This window comes from Phyllobates terribilis, unplaced genomic scaffold (assembly GCF_046119375.1).
Source record: "Phyllobates terribilis strain yellow unplaced genomic scaffold, ASM4611937v1 Scaffold_323__1_contigs__length_2155407, whole genome shotgun sequence".
Taxonomy (NCBI): domain Eukaryota; kingdom Metazoa; phylum Chordata; class Amphibia; order Anura; family Dendrobatidae; genus Phyllobates; species Phyllobates terribilis.
In genome coordinates this window covers 346,845-368,226 of record NW_027363083.1, presented here as the reverse complement: position 1 = coordinate 368,226, position 21,382 = coordinate 346,845, and the positions used below count along the sequence as shown (strand labels likewise).

At 46.4% G+C, this 21,382-nt stretch overlaps 1 protein-coding gene across 1 annotated transcript in view; it reads left to right on the top strand.

Annotated features, from left to right (window-relative positions):
* Positions 1–21,382, top strand: part of LOC141221150 (microtubule-associated serine/threonine-protein kinase 4-like) — a 178,070-nt gene that overhangs the window by 8,609 nt on the left and 148,079 nt on the right. The window contains exons 10-12 of the mRNA XM_073666496.1: positions 1,005–1,071; positions 3,584–3,654; positions 4,541–4,561. Of these exons, the coding sequence (XP_073522597.1) occupies positions 1,005–1,071; positions 3,584–3,654; positions 4,541–4,561 (159 nt within the window). The remainder of the gene's footprint in view (positions 1–1,004; positions 1,072–3,583; positions 3,655–4,540; positions 4,562–21,382) is intronic.

Below are 21,382 nucleotides of genomic sequence, written 5' to 3'. Positions count from 1 at the left end.
AAACGACTCTGTCAGCAGAGAATGACTGTTCAAACCAAGCACAGACGCCCAGTGCTTCACGGCGGGACCAGTCATTTATATAAGCCTTCCCCCCTGCTTGTTTCCCCTCCATCTCCACCATCACCTCTTCTTTGACAGTTCTGGCTTCATAGATCCAGAGAGGAGATAGAGGGAAAACAAGCTGGTGGGAAGATGTATATATTATTATTTAATTATATAGTGCCATTGATCTCATGGTGCTGGTGCATATAAATGATGTTATAATGATGATATAAATGATGAAAGAGGCTTGTTGCAATAGTGTAGAACACGCCGCTCTTTATTTTTTCTATATTAATGCGACATTTGGAGGAATCGCACAGAAAATGCTTTAAATGTATTTATTTTTTAATTTCATTTTTCTCATGTCCATGATTCACATTGCGTTAAATGAGGCTTAATGAAGATTAAGAATGTTTCAGCTAATGTAGCCTTCATCAGACAGGATAATGTAGCTTGAGGGGACCCACTTGGTTAAATATAGGGGTCAGTTCTGGTCTTCCCAAAAAGCAGATTAAGTAGTCACCACACGGGAATCTGGTGATTACGGGGTTTGCTTTTGGGGACCCCAGATTTCTTCATATAACCGAGTGGGCCTTCTGACTAATGAAGGCTACGTTATCTGAAATTCTGGTACCATTCATTATGCCTCACTTAAAGGGGTTGTCTGGCACTTTAATATTAATGACCTATCCTAAGGATATTCTATTAGTATTAAAGTGGTGGACAACCCCTTTTAATGCAGTGTGAATCCTAAAAAATATTTTTCAGCATTTTCTGTGAGCAGTTCCTCCACGTGTCAGATTTAATGTAGGAGACGTGTGGAGCTACACAGTAACTTCTAGTTGGCCACGTATCAAGATAAAAGTTTAGATTTTTGTGCACTTGTTGGTTACAACTTTCTTTCCCGTACAGAAGCATTCAGCGACATAAGCGTTGTTACCACGCTGGTCTTCTCTTTACAGTCTTCTGCTAGATCTCTTGTGTTGGACTTGGGTGAAGACAGAATAGTCAGACGTCCCGATTTGTATCATCTAGACCAGAGGTCCCCAACGTTTTTTGCACCAGGGACCGGCTATAAGGAAGACCAGTTTTCCATGGCCCGGTGGGGGTGGGGGCGGGGCTTTGGTCATATGGGGGTGGGGTTATGGAGGGGTGGAGCTGTATGGGGAGGATGCTGGCGGGACCTCGGTGTACAGCGCTGCTAAGTAGCAGCATTGTACATTGAGCGTCAGTGTATACAGCGCTGCTGCTTAGCAGCGCTACACACTGAACACCGGTACCGGGAGCCGCGTCACTGAAGCCAGTCTGCTGCCCCAGCACGCCCCACATAACATGTTCTGCCGGGGGCGTGTCAGTGAGGAGAGCCTGCCGCCCCACCCCGTCAGGAACACACCATGCTGTGCTGTGGAGGGCCGCGTCACTAAGACCCGCCCCGTGACGTACAACAGGTACCATGCTGTGCTGTGGAGGGCTGCGTCACTAAGACCCGCCCGACGCCCCACCCCGTCCTGCATAATGTTCTCTGCCAGGAGCTGCGAGCTGTCACGGCTATGGCAGAAAACATTATAAATCCACACAGAGCGAGCTCTGACCAGGCGCAGGGCCGCGGAGCTAGCTGTCAGCGGCAGGGCCGGCTCCAGGTTTTTCTGGGCCCCGGGCGAAAGAGTCTCAGTGGGCCCCTTTAACACATACCACGATTCATGATGCAGAGATACGGCGGAGAAATATATATATATAGTACAATGCAAAGATTTCACTTCATGAGTGATATCTATTGTAAATTCTACAATAGCTCAGAAACCGGTGAATCGCTCCACACAGAATAGTGGCCCCCATATAAGGCTCCATACGGAATACTGGTCCCCATATAACGCCCATACGGAATACTGGCCCCCATATAACGCTTCATACGGAATACTGGCCCCCATATAAGGCCCCATACGGAATACTTGCCCCCATATAAGGCCCCATACGGAATACTTGCCCCCATATAAGGCCCCATACGGAATACGTGCCCCCATATAAGACCCCATTCGGAATACTGGCCCCCATATAAGGCCCCATACGGAATACTGGCCCCCATATAAGACCCCATACGGAATACTGGCCCCCATATAAGGCTCCATACAGAATACTGGCCCCCATATAACGCTCCATACAGGATACTGGCCCCCATATAACGCTCCATACAGGATACCGGTCCCCATATAATGCTGCATGCAGGCTGTTACCCCCCACATAATGCCCCATACAGGCTGTCCCCCCCTTATAATGCTCCATGCAGGCTGTTACCCCCCACATAATGCCCCATACAGGCCCCTCCCTTTTAATGCTCCATGCAGGCTGTTACCCCCACATAATGCCCCATACAGGCTGCCCCCCCCCCTTATAATGCTCCATGCAGGCTGTTCCCCCCCACATAATGCCCCATACAGCCCCCCCCTTTTAATGCTCCATGCAGGCTGTTACCCCCCACATAATGCCCCATACAGGCTGCCCCCCCTCTTTATACTGCCCCATGCAGGCTGTCACCCCTCCTCTTTATACTGCCCCATGCAGGCTGTCACCCCTCCTCTTTATACTGCCCCATGCAGGCTGTCACCCCCCCTCTTTATAATGCCCCATGCAGGCTGTCACCCCTCCTCTTTATAATGCTCCATGCAGGCTGTCACCCCTCCTCTTTATACTGCCCCATGCAGGCTGTCACCCCTCCTCTTTATACTGCCCCATGCAGGCTGTCACCCCTCCTCTTTATACTGCCCCATGCAGGATGTCCCCCCCTCTCTTTATAATGCCCCGTGCAGGCTGTTCCCCACCTTATAATGCCCCATGCAGGCTGTCACCCCTCCTCATTATAATGCCCCAAGCAGGAATCCCCCCCTCTTTATAATGCCCCATGCAGGCTGGTCCCCACCTTATAATGCCCCATGCAGGCTGTCACCCCTCCTCATTATAATGCCCCAAGCAGGAATCCCCCCCTCTTTATAATGCCCCATGCAGGCTGTCACCCCTCCTCTTTATAATGCCCCAAGCAGGATGCCCCCCCTCCCCTCTTTATACTGCCCCATGCCTCCATACATTAAAAAAAAAAAAAAAATCAAATACTCACCTCCCTTCTCCTCACCTGCTGCCCGCCGCTCGCTGCTCGGCTCCGAACTCCAGCGTTGTCGTTTCTTCCCGCTCAGCGCTCCCTGTGACGGCTCAGGGGAGGGCGCGGTGTAAAGACGTCACCGCGCCCTCTGACCTGAGACGTCACAGGGAGCGCAGAGCAGGAAGACAGCTGATCTGCGGAGGCACGGGGAGAGGTAAGTATCGGGCTGCCGGGGCCCTGAGCAAGCGGCGGAGAAGGGCGGGCGCTGACACCGCTCTCCTCCGCCCATAGCCCAGCGGGGTGCGCGACCGCTAGTGGGCCCCTCTGCCTGCTCAGAGCCCCGGCATTTGCCCGGGTGCTGACGCCGGCCCTGGTCAGCGGCGCCGCGGACCGGCTGAAAAACCCCAACGGCCCGGTCCTGGTCCGCGGACCGGCGGTTGGGGACCTCTGATCTAGACGTCTTCATTCCTTACAATATCATCCAAGAACAAAGTGGAGCTCAGTTCAACAAGGACAGTAAGGTGAGACAATTAAGCAAAGCTGGACATGTCTTATAGCCCATTCTGAAATCTCCTTCTTAAAGAGGTTCTCTGAGAAAATGTATAAAATAAAATGTAAAAAAATGTATACATTTATTTACCAAAAATAAATTCTTTTAATTAGTGGATAATTCTATGTGAATACTTTTATGCCCAAAAATGGCAAAAGTATTCTTGGAGTGATACCTTTATTGGCTAACCAGAAAAAAATATATATATGCAAGCTTTCAGAGCACAGAGGCTCCTTCTTCAGGCAATATTACAAATGAATTCTTAACATTTGTAATCCTGCCTGAAGAAGGAGCCTGTGTGCTCTGTAAGTTTGCATATATATTTTTTTTTTTCTGGTTAGCCAATAAAGGTATCACTCCGAGAATACTTTTGCCATTTTTGGGCATAAAATTATTTCCATCAAATTTTCTGGCTAACACGGTACCACAATATAAATTTGTACTGTACATCACAATTAGGGGATAATAATTGCATATGGACATAATGGCCAACGATGTCAGCAGCCATCCTTCCTAGATGGGTGAAGGTAAACTGATTGAGACGGACATCTCTGACCTACCTGTCGGAATCAAGAACGTGCATCTGTCATTGATTGACTGATTGATCACGTCCATGAGTCAACATGTTGTAAACCTGTCATGATGAGTGAGCAGATAGGATGCTGCCCCTCACCCTGACAGGAACTTATCTATCACAACATATAGTTGCCCAGAGACATCTGAATGCATCGGCTTTCCTTTATGCCATTCATCAAACATGTCGTATATTTTGTGTATAGCGAGTCACAAGCCTCGCACTGCTCTGCGTCTTATCATTTGGTTCTATGAGCTGCAGTAAAACGTGACGTATATTCCAGGTGCTGACGATCACAATGCCGGTCCAGCCAGCATAGCGGTGGGCTCAGAAGATCAGCTTTGGAAAACGTTCCTCTTATATAGATCCAGTGGATCCTACTTACATTCGCTGCTGTTTACATTGTATGGTTACAATTCTATTTACACTTCAATATGACTCCAGAATAAATTTTTGTCTTTCTTATACTTGCCGTATATTTTTCCCAAGGAGGGGGTTTAGGTATTGTGCTTTTTTTTTTTTTATTTCTACTGTAATATTTCATAATATCTGTGAATAAGTCTTGAAAATAATTTGCATTGAAAAGGTTGAGATCCTCTGAATCTACAGGGATTTTTAGGAATTAAAAATCTACAGCAGTAAATCTGCAGCAGAATTTACATTTTGCACCATGTCTGGATTTAGTAGCAGCTGCCCCTTTAAATGGAATATGTCAGCAGCTTTTTGCTACCCCATTTGAGAGCAGCATAATCCGAGGCCCTGATTCCAATGATGTATCACTTACTGGGCTGCTTGGTGTTATTTTGATAAAATTGCAGGGTTTTTTTCTCATGCAGATCTCTGAATGCTGAGCTCTGTATAATAACCCCACCCACACCACTGATTGGCCGCTTTCTGTGTACACTGTATATAAACTGCCAATCAGTGGTGGGGGGCGTGGTTGGACTACCTGGCTGCAGGTTTACTAGTCCTCTAGTGATAATCTTCTGCTAATAAAAGTGTGATTTTTATCAAAACTACAACCAGCAGCCCTGTAAGTGAGACGTCCCTAGAATCAGGGTCTTTGTCTCTACATCATGCTGCTCTCAACAACAACCAATATATAGTACATCCGACAAGGGGTCAATGTGTTAAAAAAGACCTTTATTATAATAATTTGGGTACATGGCGGCAAAGAAAAGAGCAGACACACATATATATAGTAATACCATATAATAGTGAGGAGGTATAATGTAAATATTTGAATTGCAGAGACACCAGGGCTAAATAGTAGTAGCTCCAATTGTGCTAATGCATACTGATAGTATATCCTAGGTCACATAGTAAAAGGATATAATCCCAAATAATAAAAGCCAATATAGGCATTCCCAAGATAATGACCTTTTGGTATATACATATCAAGGGATGTATTATATCCAAGTAGGTTAATTCCTAAGTAACAATAATGTTGTATTGGATTCATTCATACCTGGTATATATTGTCTGCACGTCTTGCAATAGCTCTGGGCTCGGTGGTCCTACTCCTAGTGCGGCGCTCACCCCATCATGCTGCTCTCAGAATAGCCAAGAAAAACCTGCTGACAGATTCCCTTTACAAATAGCTGAAATGGCTCCTAGATACCAGAGAAGGAAAACGTTATTAAAACGGTTTTGTTTCCTAAATAGAAAAGCAAATTAAACACCACTGGATAATGTGGTGTGTGAAACCGTCCATTGGATTGCTGTTTCGGGTGGGCTCAGGAGCAGAGCCCCCATCCTACACAGCTGACATCTTGCTGTAACAGCAGCGGCCAGAGCGGAGCGTCAATCACTGCTGTTTAACCATTTATATGCCGTCAATCACTGATGGCAAGTTAAATAGCGCAATCGCCGGTACGCTATGCAATGTTACTAGAATTTTTTTTTTACTTTTCCATTTCCTTGAATTACTTGTTGTGATTTGCGGATCCATTGACTGGCCAAGTGGAAGGGCTGCAGCCGATCATTCATGTTCGTAGCAGATACACATTTACATGTGTAAATAGGCCCTTATAGAAATCAATCAATAGAACGTATACCTGGATATCCAGGTTTATCCTTTGCATACATTTAAAGAGGTATAAGTCATGGCATATTACTAGGATGTCATTCTTGGGGATCTGACAGCCTAATTTAGAAAGAAGTGGATGCATTATTTTTTTCACGCTCCCAATTTAACAATTTGAGTACAGTTGGATCTATTGTTTTTTTTATTTTTTGCACTATGGGTGGGTGGTTGGGAGCACAGCTGTGCAGGAAAAAAAAAGCTTACAGGTTCTCAATTCCTTCATTCTTGGGATCGGTGGCGGAACCACAGGTCGGACCATCGCCAATCAAGATATTATATATCCAGTGGTAGCGTAGCATAGTTTCCCATCATACGAAGGTGACCTTGTCGTGGTTGATGGGCACACATAAATTGGCCAAATTATCTGCAAAAAACCTTCATTTTTCAAAGTGACATTAGTCTAGATACTATATTTCTTATATTTTCATGTATGGAGTGCCGAAGTTCTTTTTGCAATTGAGATTACTCTTTTCTTCAGAGCACCCGAATAGACCAGTGAGCGACCCCTCTCTTTTTTCTTTTTTCTATTAATCATTTTTGGGATCCCGCTCCTGGAGCATTGCAGCAGGTACGTGTTCACACTATTAGAAGTTTGACAGCCTTTTTTCTGACCATGTGTCCCTCCCATTCAGTCACAGGTGGTTTTAACTAGCTCTACCAGCTCATACATTGTAGGTTAAAAGCCCAAGCAAAGATATATTGTCCATACAGGCTTACAGCCCAAGAGTGGCATATCCAGTGGTAGCGTAGCGTAGTTTCCCATCATACGAAGGTGACCTTGTCGTGGTTGATGGGCACACATAAATTGGCCAAATTATGCGCAAAAAACCTTCATTTTTCAAAGTGACATTAGTCTAGATACTATATTTCTTATATTTTCATGTATGGAGTGCCGAAGTTCTTTTTGCAATTGAGATTACTCTTTTCTTCAGAGCACCCGAATAGACCAGTGAGCGACCCCTCTCTTTTTTCTATTAATCATTTTTGGGATCCCGCTCCTGGAGTATTGCAGCAGGTACGTGTTCACACTATTAGAAGTTTGACAGCCTTTTTTCTGACCATGTGTCCCTCCCATTCAGTCACAGGTGGTTTTAACTAGCTCTACCAGCCCATACATTGTAGGTTAAAAGCCCAAGCAAAGACATATTGTCCATACAGGCTTACAGCCCAAGAGTGGCATATCCAGTGGTAGCGTAGCGTAGTTTCCCATCATACGAAGGTGACCTTGTCGTGGTTGATGGGCACACATAAATTGGCCAAATTATGCGCAAAAAACCTTCATTTTTCAAAGTGACATTAGTCTAGATACTATATTTCTTATATTTTCATGTATGGAGTGCCGAAGTTCTTTTTGCAATTAAGATATTATATCCCTTCACACTCATCATTGCTCCCAATTAACAATTTGAGTACGTGCATTTTTTTAGGGTATTTTTGCGCAATGGGTGGGAGCACAACTGTGCATGAAAAAAAGCCAATAGGTTCCCCATTTCTTCATTCTCAGAATCAGTGGATGGAACATCGCCAATCACAATATTATATCCTTCACACTAATCGTTGCTCCCAATTATCAATTTGAGTACGGTTATACCTATTGTTTTTTTAGGTTTTTTTTTTGCACTGTGGGTGGTTGGGAGCACAGCTGTGCAGGAAAAAAAAAAAGCTGATAGATTCCCCATTCCTTCATTCTCAGGATCAGTGGTGGAACCAGAGGGTGGATCATCTCCAATCAAAATATTATATTATTCACACTAATCATTACTCCTAGTTAACAATATGAGTACCCATTGTGTTTTTTTAGGGTTTTTTTTTTTTTTGCACTATGGGTGCAAGTTATAGTAATATGTGTCACAGTAAAAAAAAAAACTAATAGTGTCTCCTGATTGTTCAGACACAAATATATCTGTTGAAAATAGTCTGGTATACACCAGTAAATTATAACTGTGGTTTTGCTGTTCCACGGTAAAAAATCTCTATTATCCTGCTTTTGGCATTTTTTGCCGCAAAGAAAAACAGTAGTAGTGTCTCCTGATTGTTCAGACACAAATATATCTGTTGAAAATAGTCTGGTGTGGGCCCAAGAAATACAAGTGTGGTTTTGCAGTTCCACGGGTCAAATCTTTGTATTATCCACTTTTGGGCCATTTTTGCCTAAAAATAAACAGTTTGAGTGTGTCGCTCATTGTTCAGCCGCAAATATATCTATTTAAAATTTTCTGGTATACCCCAGTAAACAATAACTGTGGTTTTGCCATTCCACGGTAAAAAATCTCTATTATTCACCTTTTGATATTTTTTCCGTAAAGAAAAACAGTAAAAGTTTCTCCCTGATTGTTCAGATTGTTTAAAAGAGTCGGGTGTAGGCCAGAGAAATAGAACTGTGGTTTTCCTCTTCCACGGTTCTAATCTACTTTATTACCCTTTTTCCATTGATAGTGCGAGTGTAAGCTATTTTACTTACTTTACAATGGGCAAGGCGCGTGGCAAGGGACATGGAAGTGGACGTTCTGGTGATGGTGCATGCAGAGGACGGGGCCGTGGCCAAGGTGAAAATGTGCCACAACCAACAGCCATATCTTCTCGCTCCCACTTCTTGACCGAATTACTAGGGAAGCACAGAACAACACCAGTATTGCGAACTGATCAGTGTGAACAGGTTATTAATTGGATAGCAGATAATACTTCCAGTTACCTGGGCACCACCACTTCCGGTCTGTCTTCCACACGGTCAACTCTTAGTAGCCGTGAGTCTCGACCGCATACTCCTCCTCACCCTGATGCTCCTCCCTCCCACCATGCCGAGTGTCGTCCGGCAGCAACTGATCCCACACTTGGACTCTCTGAAGAGCTGTTCACTGGTCCATTTCCAGATTTGTGCCCCTCGCCTGCTCCGCTTGAAGAGGTGGAAGAAGAGATCCCATGTAGAGATGCCCAAATATTTGAACAGACACGGCCACAGGAAGTCAACGCTGGCAATTTGTCACAAGAGGTGGACGATGACGAGACACAGTTGCCAGGAAGTGAGGAGGAGGATTGTGGTGCGCAAGTGGAAGAGGAGGAGGTGGTGGATGATCTAGTAACTGACCCAACGTGGCAGGAGGACATGCAGAGCGAGGCCAGCAGCACACAGGCAGGAAGAAGCAGTGTGGTGGCCGCACACATGGGTATACGCTTCCTCATTTCGGCTGTTTTATGTTCTTCTCCTTATCCTCAGCCTCCACCACCACTATACCACCAGGGTGACCGTGGTCCGTGTTGCCATTATTGAAAGTTCCTCCGTCCTTATTTTTGTCAGCTTTTGCTTGGAAGGCATAAGCAAAGACTGTGGGAGACCCACTCCCCAATAATGGGAATAATATTTTTAAAATGCTGTACTGTATGGCTCTTGTAAGGGGCATTAAAAGCGTCTTGTTAAGCTACTGCGACCTCCACCACTTTTCCGAGGGGCATTCAAACCGTCTTGTTAAGCTACTGCGATCTCCACCACTTTTCCGAGGGGCATTAAAACCGTCTTGTTAAGCTACTGGGACCTCCACGTCTCTTCCAAGGGCATTCAAACCGTCATGTTAAGCTACTGTGACCTCCACCACTTTTCCGAGGGCCATTAAAAGCATCTTGTTAAGCTACTGGGACCCCCACCACTTTTCCGAGGAGCATTAAAACCGTCTTGTTAATCTACTGGGACTTCCACGTGTCTTCCAAGGGGCATTCAAACAGTCTTGTTAAGCTACTGCGATCTCCACCACTTTTCCGAGGGGCATTAAAACCGTCTTGTTAAGCTACTGGGACCTCCACGTCTCTTCCAAGGGGCATTCAAACCGTCTTGTTAAGCTACTGGGACCTCCACCACTTTTCTGAGGGGCATTAAAAGTGTCTTATTAAGCTACTGGTACCTCCACCACTTTTCCGAGGGGCATTAAAAACGTCTTGTTAAGCTAGTGGGACCTCCACGTCTCTTCCAAGGTGCATTCAAACTGTCTTGTTAAGCTACTGCGACCTCCACCACTTTTTCGAGGGGCATTAAAAGCGTCTTATTAAGCTACTGGGACCTCCACCACTTTTCCGAGAAGCATTAAAACCGTCTTGTTAAGCTACTGGGACCTCCACGTCTCTTCCAAGGGGCATTCAAACCGCCTTCTTAAGCTACTGGGACCTCCACGTCTCTTCCAAGGGGCATTCAAACCGTCTTGTTAAGCTACTGGGACCTCCACGTCTCTTCCAAGGGGCATTCAAACCGTCTTGTTAAGCTACTGCGACCTCCACCACTTTTCCAAGGGGCATTAAAACCATCTTGTTAAGCTACTGGGACCTCCACGTCTCTTCCAAGGGGCATTCAAACCGTCTTGTTAAGCTACTGGGACCTCCACCACTTATCTGAGGGGCATTAAAAGCGTCTTGTTAAGCTGCTGTGACCTCCACCACTTTTTCGAGGGGCATTAAAACCGTCTTGTTAAGCTACTGGGACCTCCACGTCTCTTCCAAGGGGCATTCAAACTGTCTTGTTAAGCTACTGCGACCTCCACCACTTTTTCGAGGGGCATTAAAAGCGTCTTATTAAGCTATTGGGACCTCCACCACTTTTCTGAGGAGCATTAAAACCGTCTTGCTAAGCTACTGGGACCTCCACGTCTCTTTAAAGGGGCATTCAAACCGTCTTGTTAAGCTACTGCGACCTCCACCACTTTTCCAAGGGGCATTAAAACCATCTTGTTAAGCTATTGGGACCTCCACGTCTCTTCCAAGGGGCATTCAAACCGTCTTGTTAAGCTACTGGGACCTCCACCACTTATCTGAGGGGCATTAAAAGCGTCTTGTTAAGCTGCTGTGACCTCCACCACTTTTTCGAGGGGCATTAAAACCGTCTTGTTAAGCTACTGGGACCTCCACGTCTCTTCCAAGGGGCATTCAAACTGTCTTGTTAAGCTACTGCGACCTCCACCACTTTTTCGAGGGGCATTAAAAGCGTCTTATTAAGCTATTGGGACCTCCACCACTTTTCTGAGGAGCATTAAAACCGTCTTGCTAAGCTACTGGGACCTCCACGTCTCTTTAAAGGGGCATTCAAACAGTCTAGTTAAGCTACTGGGACCTCCACGTCTCTTCCAAGGGGCATTCAAAGTGTCCTGTTAAGCTACTGGGACCTCCATCACTTTTCTGAGGGGCATTAAAAGCATCTTGTTGAGCTACTGGGACCTCCACCACTTTTCCGAGGAGCATTAAAACCATCTTGTTAAGCAACTGTGACCTCCACGTCTCTTCCAAGGGGCATTCTAACCGTCTTGTTAAGCTACTGCGACCTCCACCACTTTTGCAAGGGGCATTAAAACCGACTTGTTAAGCTACTGGGACCTCCAGGTCTCTTCCAAGGGGCATTCAAACCGTCTTCTTAAGCTACTGTGACCTCCACCACTATTCAAAGGGGCATTAAAACCGTCTTGTTAAGCTTATGTGACCTCCACCACTTTTCCGAGGGTCATTAAACAGTCTTGTTAAGCTACTGGGACCTCCACATCTCTTCCAAGGGGCATTCAAACCGTCTTGTTAAGCTACTGGGACCTCCACGTCTCTTCCAAGGGGCATTCAAACAGTCTTCGTAAGCTACTGCGACCTCCACCACTATTCAAAGGGGCATTAAAACCGTCTTGTTAAGCTACTGGGACCTCCACCACTTTTCCGAGGGGCATTAAAACAGTCTTGTTAAGCTATTGGGACCTCCAAGTCTCTTCCAAGGGGCATTCAAACCGTCTTGTTAAGCTACTGGGACCTCCACTTCTCTTCTCAGGGGCATTAAAAGTGACTTGTTAAGCTACTGTGACCTCCACCACTTTTCCGAGGGGCATTAAAACCGTCTTGTTAAGCTACTGGGACCTCCACGTCTCTTCCAAGGGGCATTCAAACCGTCCTGTTAAGCTACTGGGACCTCCACGTCTCTACCAAGGGGCATTCAAACCGTCTTGTTAAGCTACTACGACCTCCACCACTTTTTCGAGGGGCAGTAAAAGCGTCTTATTAAGCTACTGGGACCTCCACCACTTTTCCGAGAAGCATTAAAACCGTCTTGTTAAGCTACTGGGACCTCCACGTCTCTTCAAAGGGGCATTCAAACTGTCTTGTTAAGCTACTGGGACCTCCACGTCTCTTCCAAGGGGCATTCAAACCAAATTGTTAAGCTACTGGGACCTCCATGTCTCTTCTGAGAGGCATTAAAAGCATCTTGTTAAGCTACTGTGACCTCCACAACTTTTTCGAGGGGCATTAAAACCGTCTTGTTAAGCTACTGGGACCTCCACGTCTCTTCCAAGGTGCATTCAAACTGTCTTGTTAAGCTACTGCGACCTCCACCACTTTTTCGAGGGGCATTAAAAGCGTCTTGTTAAGCTATTGGGACCTCCACCACTTTTCTGAGGAGCATTAAAACCGTCTTGTTAAGCTACTGGGACCTCCACGTCTCTTCCAAGGGGCATTCAAACAGTCTAGTTAAGCTACTGGGACCTCCACGTCTCTTCCAAGGGGCATTCAAAGCGTCCTGTTAAGCTACTGGGACCTCCACCACTTTTCCGAGGGGCATTAAAAGCATTTTGTTAAGCTACTGGGACCTCCACCACTTTTCCGAGGAGCATTAAAACCATCTTGTTAAGCTACTGTGACCTACACGTCTCTTTCAAGGGGGCATTCTAACCGTCTTGTTAAGCTACTGCGACCTTCACCACTTTTGCAAGGGGCATTAAAACCGACTTGTTACGCTACTGGGTCCTCCACGTCTCTTCCAAGGGGCATTCAAACCCTCTTCTTAAGCAACTGTGACCTCCACCACTATTCAAAGGGGCATTAAAAGCGTCTTGTTAAGCTTATGTGACCTCCACCACTTTTCCGAGGGTAATTAAACCGTCTAGTTAAGCTACTGGGACCTCCACGTCTCTTCCAAGGGGCATTCAAACAGTCTTGTTAAGCTACTGTGACCTCCACCACTATTCAAAGGGGCATTAAAACCGTCTTGTTAAGCTTATGTGACCTCCACCACTTTTCCGAGGGTCATTAAACAGTCTTGTTAAGCTACTTGGACCTCCACGTCTCTTCCAAGGGGCATTCAAACCCTCTTCTTAAGCAACTGTGACCTCCACCACTATTCAAAGGGGCATTAAAACCGTCTTGTTAAGCTTATGTGACCTCCACCACTTTTCCGAGGGTCATTAAACAGTCTTGTTAAGCTACTGGGACCTCCACGTCTCTTCTGAGGGGCATTAAAAGCGTCTTGTTAAGCTTATGTGACCTCCACCACTTTTCCGAGGGTAATTAAACCGTCTAGTTAAGCTACTGGGACCTCCACGTCTCTTCCAAGGGGCATTCAAACAGTCTTGTTAAGCTACTGTGACCTCCACCACTATTCAAAGGGGCATTAAAACCGTCTTGTTAAGCTTATGTGACCTCCACCACTTTTCCGAGGGTCATTAAACAGTCTTGTTAAGCTACTTGGACCTCCACGTCTCTTCCAAGGGGCATTCAAACCGTCTTGTTAAGCTACTGCGACCTCCACCACTATTCAAAGGGGCATTAAAACTGTCTTGTTAAGCTACTGGGACCTCCACGTCTCTTCCAAGGGGCATTCAAACCGTCTTGTTAAGCTACTGGGACCTCCACGTCTCTTCCAAGGGGCATTCAAACCGTCTTGTTAAGCTACTGCGACCTCCACCACTATTCAAAGGGGCATTAAAACTGTCTTGTTAAGCTACTGGGACCTGCACCACTTTTCCGAAGGGCATTAAAACCGTCTTGTTAAGCTACTGGGACCTCCACGTCTCTTCCAAGGGGCATTCAAACCGTCTTGTTAAGCTACTGGGACCTCCACTTCTCTCCTCAGGGGCATTAAAAGTGACTTGTTAAGCTACTGTGACCTCCACAAATTTTCCGAGGAGCATTAAAACCGTCTTGTTAAGCTACTGGGACCTCCACGTCTCTTCCAAGGGGCATTCAAACCGTCTTGTTAAGCTACTGGGACCTCCACGTCTCTACCAAGGGGCATTCAAACCGTCTTGTTAAGCTACTGCGACCTCCACCACTTTTTCGAGGGGCAGTAAAAGCGTCTTGTTAAGCTACTGGGACCTCCACGTCTCTTCCAAGGGGCATTCAAACCGTCTTGTTAAGCTACTGGGACCTCCACGTCTCTTCCAAGGGGCATTCAAACCAACTTGTTAAGCTACTGGGACCTCCATGTCTCTTCTGAGCGGCATTAAGAGCATCTTGTTAAGCTACTGTGACCTCCACGACTTTTCCGAGGGGCATTAAAACCATCTTGTTAAGCTACTGGTACCTCCACGCCTCTTCTAAGGGGCATTCAAACCGTCTTGTTAAGCTACTGGGACCTCCACGTCTCTTCCAAGGGGCATTCAAACCGTCTTGTTAAGCTACTGGGACCTCCACCACTTAACTGAGGGGCATTAAAGCGTCTTGTTAAGCTGCTGTGACCTCCACCACTTTTTCGAGGGGCATTAAAACCGTCTTGTTAAGCTACTGGTACCTCCACGTCTCTTCCGAGGGACATTCAAACCATCTTGTTAAGCTACTGGGACCTCCACGTCTCTTCCAAGGGGCATTCAAACCGTCTTGTTAAGCTACTGCGCCCTCCACGTCTCTACCAAGGGGCATTCAAACCGTCTTGTTAATCTACTGCGACCTCCACCACTTTTTCGAGGGGCAGTAAAAGCGTCTTATTAAGCTACTGGGACCTCCACCACTTTTTCGAGGGGCATTAAAACCGTCTTGTTAAGCTACTGGGACCTCCACGTCTCTTCCGTGGGGCATTCAAACCATCTTGTTAAACTACTGGGAACTCCACTTCTCTTCTCAGGGGCATTAAAAGCGACTTGTTAAGCTACTGTGACCTCCACCACTTTTCCGAGGGGCATTAAAACCATCTTGTTAAGCTTCTGGGACCTCCACGTCTCTACCAAGGGGCATTCAAACCGTCTTGTTAAGCTACTGGGACCTCCACGTCTCTACCAAGGGGCATTCAAACCGTCTTGTTAAGCTACTGCGACCTCCACCACTTTTTCGAGGGGCAGTAAAAGCATCTTATTAAGCTACTGGGACCGCCACCACTTTTCCGAGAAGCATTAAAACCATCTTATTAAGCTACTGGGACCTCCACGTCTCTTCCAAGGGGCATTCAAACCGTCTTGTTAAGCTACTGGGACCTCCACGTCTCTTCTGATAGGCATTAAAAGCATCTTGTTAAGCTACTGTGACCTCCACAACTTTTCCGAGGGGCATTAAAACCATCTTTTTAAGCTACTGGGACCTCCACGTCTCTTCCAAGGGGCATTCAAACCGTCTTGTTAAGCTACTGGGACCTCCACCACTTATCTGAGGGGCATTAAAAGCGTCTTGTTAAGCTGCTGTGACTTCCACCACTTTTTCGAGGGGCAATAAAACTGTCTTGTTAAGCTACTGGGACCTCCACGTCTCTTCCGAGGGGCATTCAAACCGTCTTGTTAAGCTACTAGGACCTCCACGTCTCTTCCAAGGGGCATTCAAACCGTCTTGTTAAGCTACTGCGACTTCCACGTCTCTACCAAGGGGCATTCAAACCGTCTTGTTAAGCTACTGCGACCTCCACCACTTTTTCGAGGGGCAGTAAAAGTGACTTATTAAGCTACTGTGATCTCCACCACTTTTCCGAGGGGCATTAAAACCGTCTTGTTAAGCTACTGGGACCTCCACGTCTCTTCCAAGGGGCATTCAAACCGTCTTGCTAAGCTGCTGGGACCTCCACGTCTCTTCCAAGGGGCATTCAAACCATCTTGTTAGAGCTACTGGGACCTCCACGTCTCTTCTGAGAGACATTAAAAGCATCTTGTTAAGCTGCTGCGACCTCCACCACTTTTCCAAGGGGCATTAAAACCGTCTTGTTAAGCTACTGGGACCTCCACCACTTTTCCGATGGGCATTAAAAGCATCTTGTTAAGCTACTGGGACCGCCACCACTTTTCTGAGGAGCATGAAAACCGTCTTGTTAAGCTACTGGGACCTCCACTTCTCTTCCAAGGGGCATTCAAACCGTCTTGTTAAGCTACTGGGACCTCCACCACTTTTCCGAGGGGCATTAAAACCATCTTGCTAAGATACTGGGACCTCCAGGTCTCTTCCGAGGGGCATTCAAACCGTCCTGTTAAGCTACTCGGACCTCCACGTCTCTTCCAAGGGGCATTCAAACCGTCTTGTTAAGCTACTTGGACCTCCACGTCTCTTCCGAGGGGCATTAAAAGCGTCGTGTTAAGCTACTGTGACCTCCACCACTTTTCCGAGGAGCATTAAAACCGTCTTGTTAAGCTACTGGGACCTCCTCGTCTCTTCCAAGGGGCATTCAAACCGTCTTTTTAAGCTACTGGGACCTCCACGTTTCTTCTGAGGGGCATTAATAGCGTCTTTTTAAGCTACTGTGACCTCCACCACTTTTCCGAGGGGCATTTAAACCGGCCAGTTAAGCTACTGGGACCTCCACGTCTCTTCCAAGGAGCATTCAAACAGTCTTGTTAAGCTACTGGGACCTCTACCACTTTTCTGAGGGGCATTAAAATCATCTTGTTAAGCTACTGGGACCTCTACCACTTTTCTGAGGAGCATTAAAACCGTCTTGTTAAGCTGCTGGGACCTCTACGTCTCTTCTGAGGGGCATTAATAGCGTCTTGTTAAGCTACTGCGACCTCCACGTCTCTTCCAATGGGCATTCAAATCGTCTTGTTAAGCTACTGTGACCTCCACGTCTCTTCCAAGGGGCATTCAAACCATCTTGTTAAGCTACTGCGACCTCCACCACTTTTCCAAGGGGCATTAAAACCATCTTGTTAAGCTACTAGGATCTCCACGTTTCTTCTGAGGGGCATTAAAAGCGTCTTCTTAAGCTACTGTGACCTCCACCACTTTTCCGAGGGGCATTAAAACCGTCTTGTTAAGCTACTGGGACCTCCACATCTCTTTTGAGGGGCATTAAAAGTATCTTGTTAAACCACTCTGAACTCCACAACTCTTCCAAGGGGCATTGATATGTTGTTTTTAATTAACTCTAACCTCCACGACTCTTCGAACGGGCATTGCATTTCCTCTTAATTTTTGGCTGCTTTTTCTTGGAAGGCATAAGCAAATACTATGGGAGACCCACTCCCCAATAATGGGAATAATGTTTGTAATATGCTGTACTGCATGGCTCTTGTAAGGGGCACTGCAAGTTCCTCTGTCCTAATTTTTGGCAGCTTTTGCTTGGAAGGCATAAGCAAAGACTATGGGCGACCCACTCCCCAATAATTGGAATAATGTTTGTAATATGCTGTACTGCATGGCTCTTGTAAGGGGCATTGCAAGCTCCTTCGTCCTAATTTTTGGCAGCTTTTGCTTGGAAGGCATAAGCAAAGACTATGGGAGACACACTCCCCAATAATGGGAATAATGTTTGGAATATGCTGTACTGCATGGCTCTTGTAAGGGGCATTGCAAGTTTCTCCATCCTAATTTTTGGCAGCTTTTGCTTGGAAGGCATAAGCTATGACTATGGGATACACACTCCCCAATAATGGGAATAATGTTTGTACTATGCTGTACTGTATGGCTCTTGGAAGAGGCATTAAAATCCCCTTTTCCGAGGGGCATTCAAACCGTCTGGTTAAGCTACTGGGACCTCCACGTCTTTTCCGAGGGGCATTAAAACCATCTTGTTAAGCTACTGTGACCTCCACGTCTCTTCAAAGGGACATTAAAACAGTCTTCTTAAGCCACTCTGAACTCCACAGCTCTTCCTAGGGGCATTGAAATGTTGCTTTTAATTACCTCTAACCTCCACGACTCTTCCAACGGACATTGCATTTCCTCCTAATTTTAGTCAGCTTTTGCTTTTCAATGCAAAGGCGAAAACTAAGGGAGACCCACTCCCCAATAGTGGGTAGAAGGTTTTTAGTATGCTGTAATCCACGTCTGTTTCAAGGGGCATTGCAGTTCCTCATAATTTTTGGAAAGCCTTCCATTCACTGTTTAGACCAACAGTGTACAGGAGACCCAGTTGATATAAATGGAAAAAACGGTTTAGTTAAGGCCCTCTGACCTCCATGTCATTTCCAAGGTACATTGGAGTGCCTCGAAATTTTTGGTAGGCATTGCACTCACTGTATGCCCTATAACTATGTAGCCAAACCGCTCCTTTTGTTACAGAAACATATCCTACAAGACATATGTGGTTGACTGGCCTGATATTGATGTGAATGGTCCCTGTTCCTCCTGCTCTTTCTCCTTTGCCACCACCTCATCCATCATTCATCACCTGAAGCTTTGTTTTAATGGGAGTCATAGAACTGGGATAGTAGCAGGAAAACATCCAGCAATCCTCGGAGGAGGTAGGATATGCGCCAAAACGCTGACCACCTCAGGCCTAGCCGCTACTACATACATACGCTTGCATTCCAAGAAAACAAAGCAGATGCTAACTTGTATCATCATCATCATGGTCCTTACCTTGGCACTCTCAACTCCCCTGATGGAGAAACCAGGGCCCACCGGAGGAGTCTGGTTCTCTGGTGGGCTCGTCCAATGCTGCCCTAAAGCAGGCCAGGCTAAGAAAAGTGTGTGGGGGGATGTTCCAAGGAGAAATAGGGGCGGCTGGGGACCGTTTATGGACACCCGGCTGCCCCCAGGGGTCAGATTCCGCCTCCACGTGCCTTAAAAGGCCCAATTTCAAGTTCAAGCAAGCAAGCAGTATGGTAATGCAGCCTGGCGGTGGGTGGGTGGCAGGCTGCACACTTACGCTTGCATTCCAAGAAAACAAAGCAGATGCTAACTTGTATCATCATCATCATGGTCCTCACCTTGGCACTCTCAACTCCCCTGATGGAGAAGCCAGGGCCCACCGGAGGAGTCTGGTTCTCTGGTGGGCTCGTCCAATGCTGCCCTAAAGCAGGCCGGGCTAAGAAAAGTGTGTGAGGGGATGTTCCAAGGAGAAATAGGGGCGGCTGGGGACCGTTTATGGACACCCGGCTGCCCCCAGGCGGCTGGGGACTGAGTATGGACACCCGGCCGCCCCCTGGCGGTTGGGGACCGAGTGTGGCACCCCGCCGCCGGGCGGCTGGGGACTGAGTATGGATACCAGGCCGCCAACGCTGCCATGACATGGTGGCCAGATTCCGCCTCCACATGCCTAAAAGGCCCAAGTTCAAGTGCAAGCAAGCAGTATGGTATTGCAGCCTGGGGGTGGGTGGGTGGTTGGCTGCATTTTTGCGCTTGCATTGCAAGGAATGGGGGAGGTACAATTGAACCCTGCCCTGGGACAAGAACTTGCACGGGGATAGTTGCAAGTCTGCATCTTCTGATGCGGCAAGGATGACTTCTGATGGGCACACTTTTAGGCAGTGACTGGGGAGTCAGAGATGCTTCCAGGGGTCTTTCCCATGCTGTCCCCATGTCTTTTCAGCACTGTATGCATGTGTCACACAGCACATGGCCAGATAAGGTTGTAAAATGTTAAAATGACATTTCCCGGTGAATGCATTTGTCACGGTTGAAGCAATACAAAAGTGCAAAAACGCATTAAAAATGCTACTTGTGAACATAGCCCAAGGTGTGGAGGAGTATTTTTTTTTTTGGTTATTTATTTTACCTTATACACAAGTCTTTACTCTGGAAAGGAACTTCCTTAACATATTTCACAGGAAAGCAGTTTCAGTTTAGTTTTTGAACGTTTTATTGTGAGCCCTTAAAAGTGGCTTAATACCTCTGACCACGTTGTTGACAGCAGTGACCTGGGGGGCAGAAATGCTTCCTGGGGCGATCCCCATGCTGTCCCCATGTCATTTGAGCACTGTCACTATCGTTTTGGGCACTTGTTAGGCTTTTAAAAGACAGCCGGGGATGGCGCCGCAAAAATGCTCGGGTCTCCCATAGACTAACATTGGGCTCGTGGCTCAGGTCGAGCAACCGAGTATCATGGCGAGCTCGGCCCGAGCTTCGAGCACCCGAGCATTTTAGTGCTCGCTCTTCACTACTAAATACCCTTCATTATTTATTATTTTTGCACTTTGCGATTTACCCATTTACTTCCAGTTACTTGGTTATTTTGCTTCCCTTTGGTTTTTCTTTGTCTAGTGGCCTTGTGTGAACATGCATTTACATTTTGCATGCAGTTTATGTTTCAGTTCAGACTTCTAGGTTTTTTCTTTGTAGTGTGCTTTAGTACATATTAGGGTGTGGCCACCCTTTGTCTGAGCTGAAATGTTTATTCTGCCTCAGGTCTATGCTTCTACTAGGGGGTCAGTCTCTCTGTCCTTATCCATATGTACGTCACTTGACAAATGGTAAGGTTTTAATATTAGAGTTAGGACTGTCCCATAAGGGTTGCCGTGATGTGGCGGGATAGTTTTTGCATTATTTTTATCAAAATTATGTTAACTAAATACCCTTCATTATTTATTATTTTTGCACTTTGCGATTTACCCATTCACTTCCGGTTACTTGGATATTTTGCTTGTCTTTGGTTTTTCTTTGTCTAGTGGCCTTGTGTGAACATGCATTAACATTTTGCATGCACATCAATTTATGTTTCAGTTCAGACTTCTAGGTTTTTTCTTTATATGCTATATATGCTGTATGTGCGGGAAGGGAGCTTGTCTGTACACTGCTTGCTATGTGTGGGGGAGGGAAGCTGTCGGACAAAGAGGGGTCCTGCAAACATCCAACTAATGGCCCCCCATATATATTACAGGAAGGTAGGTCAAACCCAAGGATTTTTGCTGGAGCAGCCGACCATGTGCTGTGTATGGGGCCATCTCCCCCACACATATAACCACATTCATGTATATGGGGGAGTCGGGATGTGTTGTGTGGACAAGCGTCCGGTCTAAAGCTAACTAGTGTATGGGCATCTGAGACTAAGGCAAGTTATCATCCAGAAAGTCTTTCTCCAGCCTGCTGAAAAAATGCCGGATAGAGAAAGGCTTTTATCACCTAAGCCAGATCTCACTGGAGGGGAAGCAAGAAGAAAAAAGGAGAAATGTAAAATAAGACACA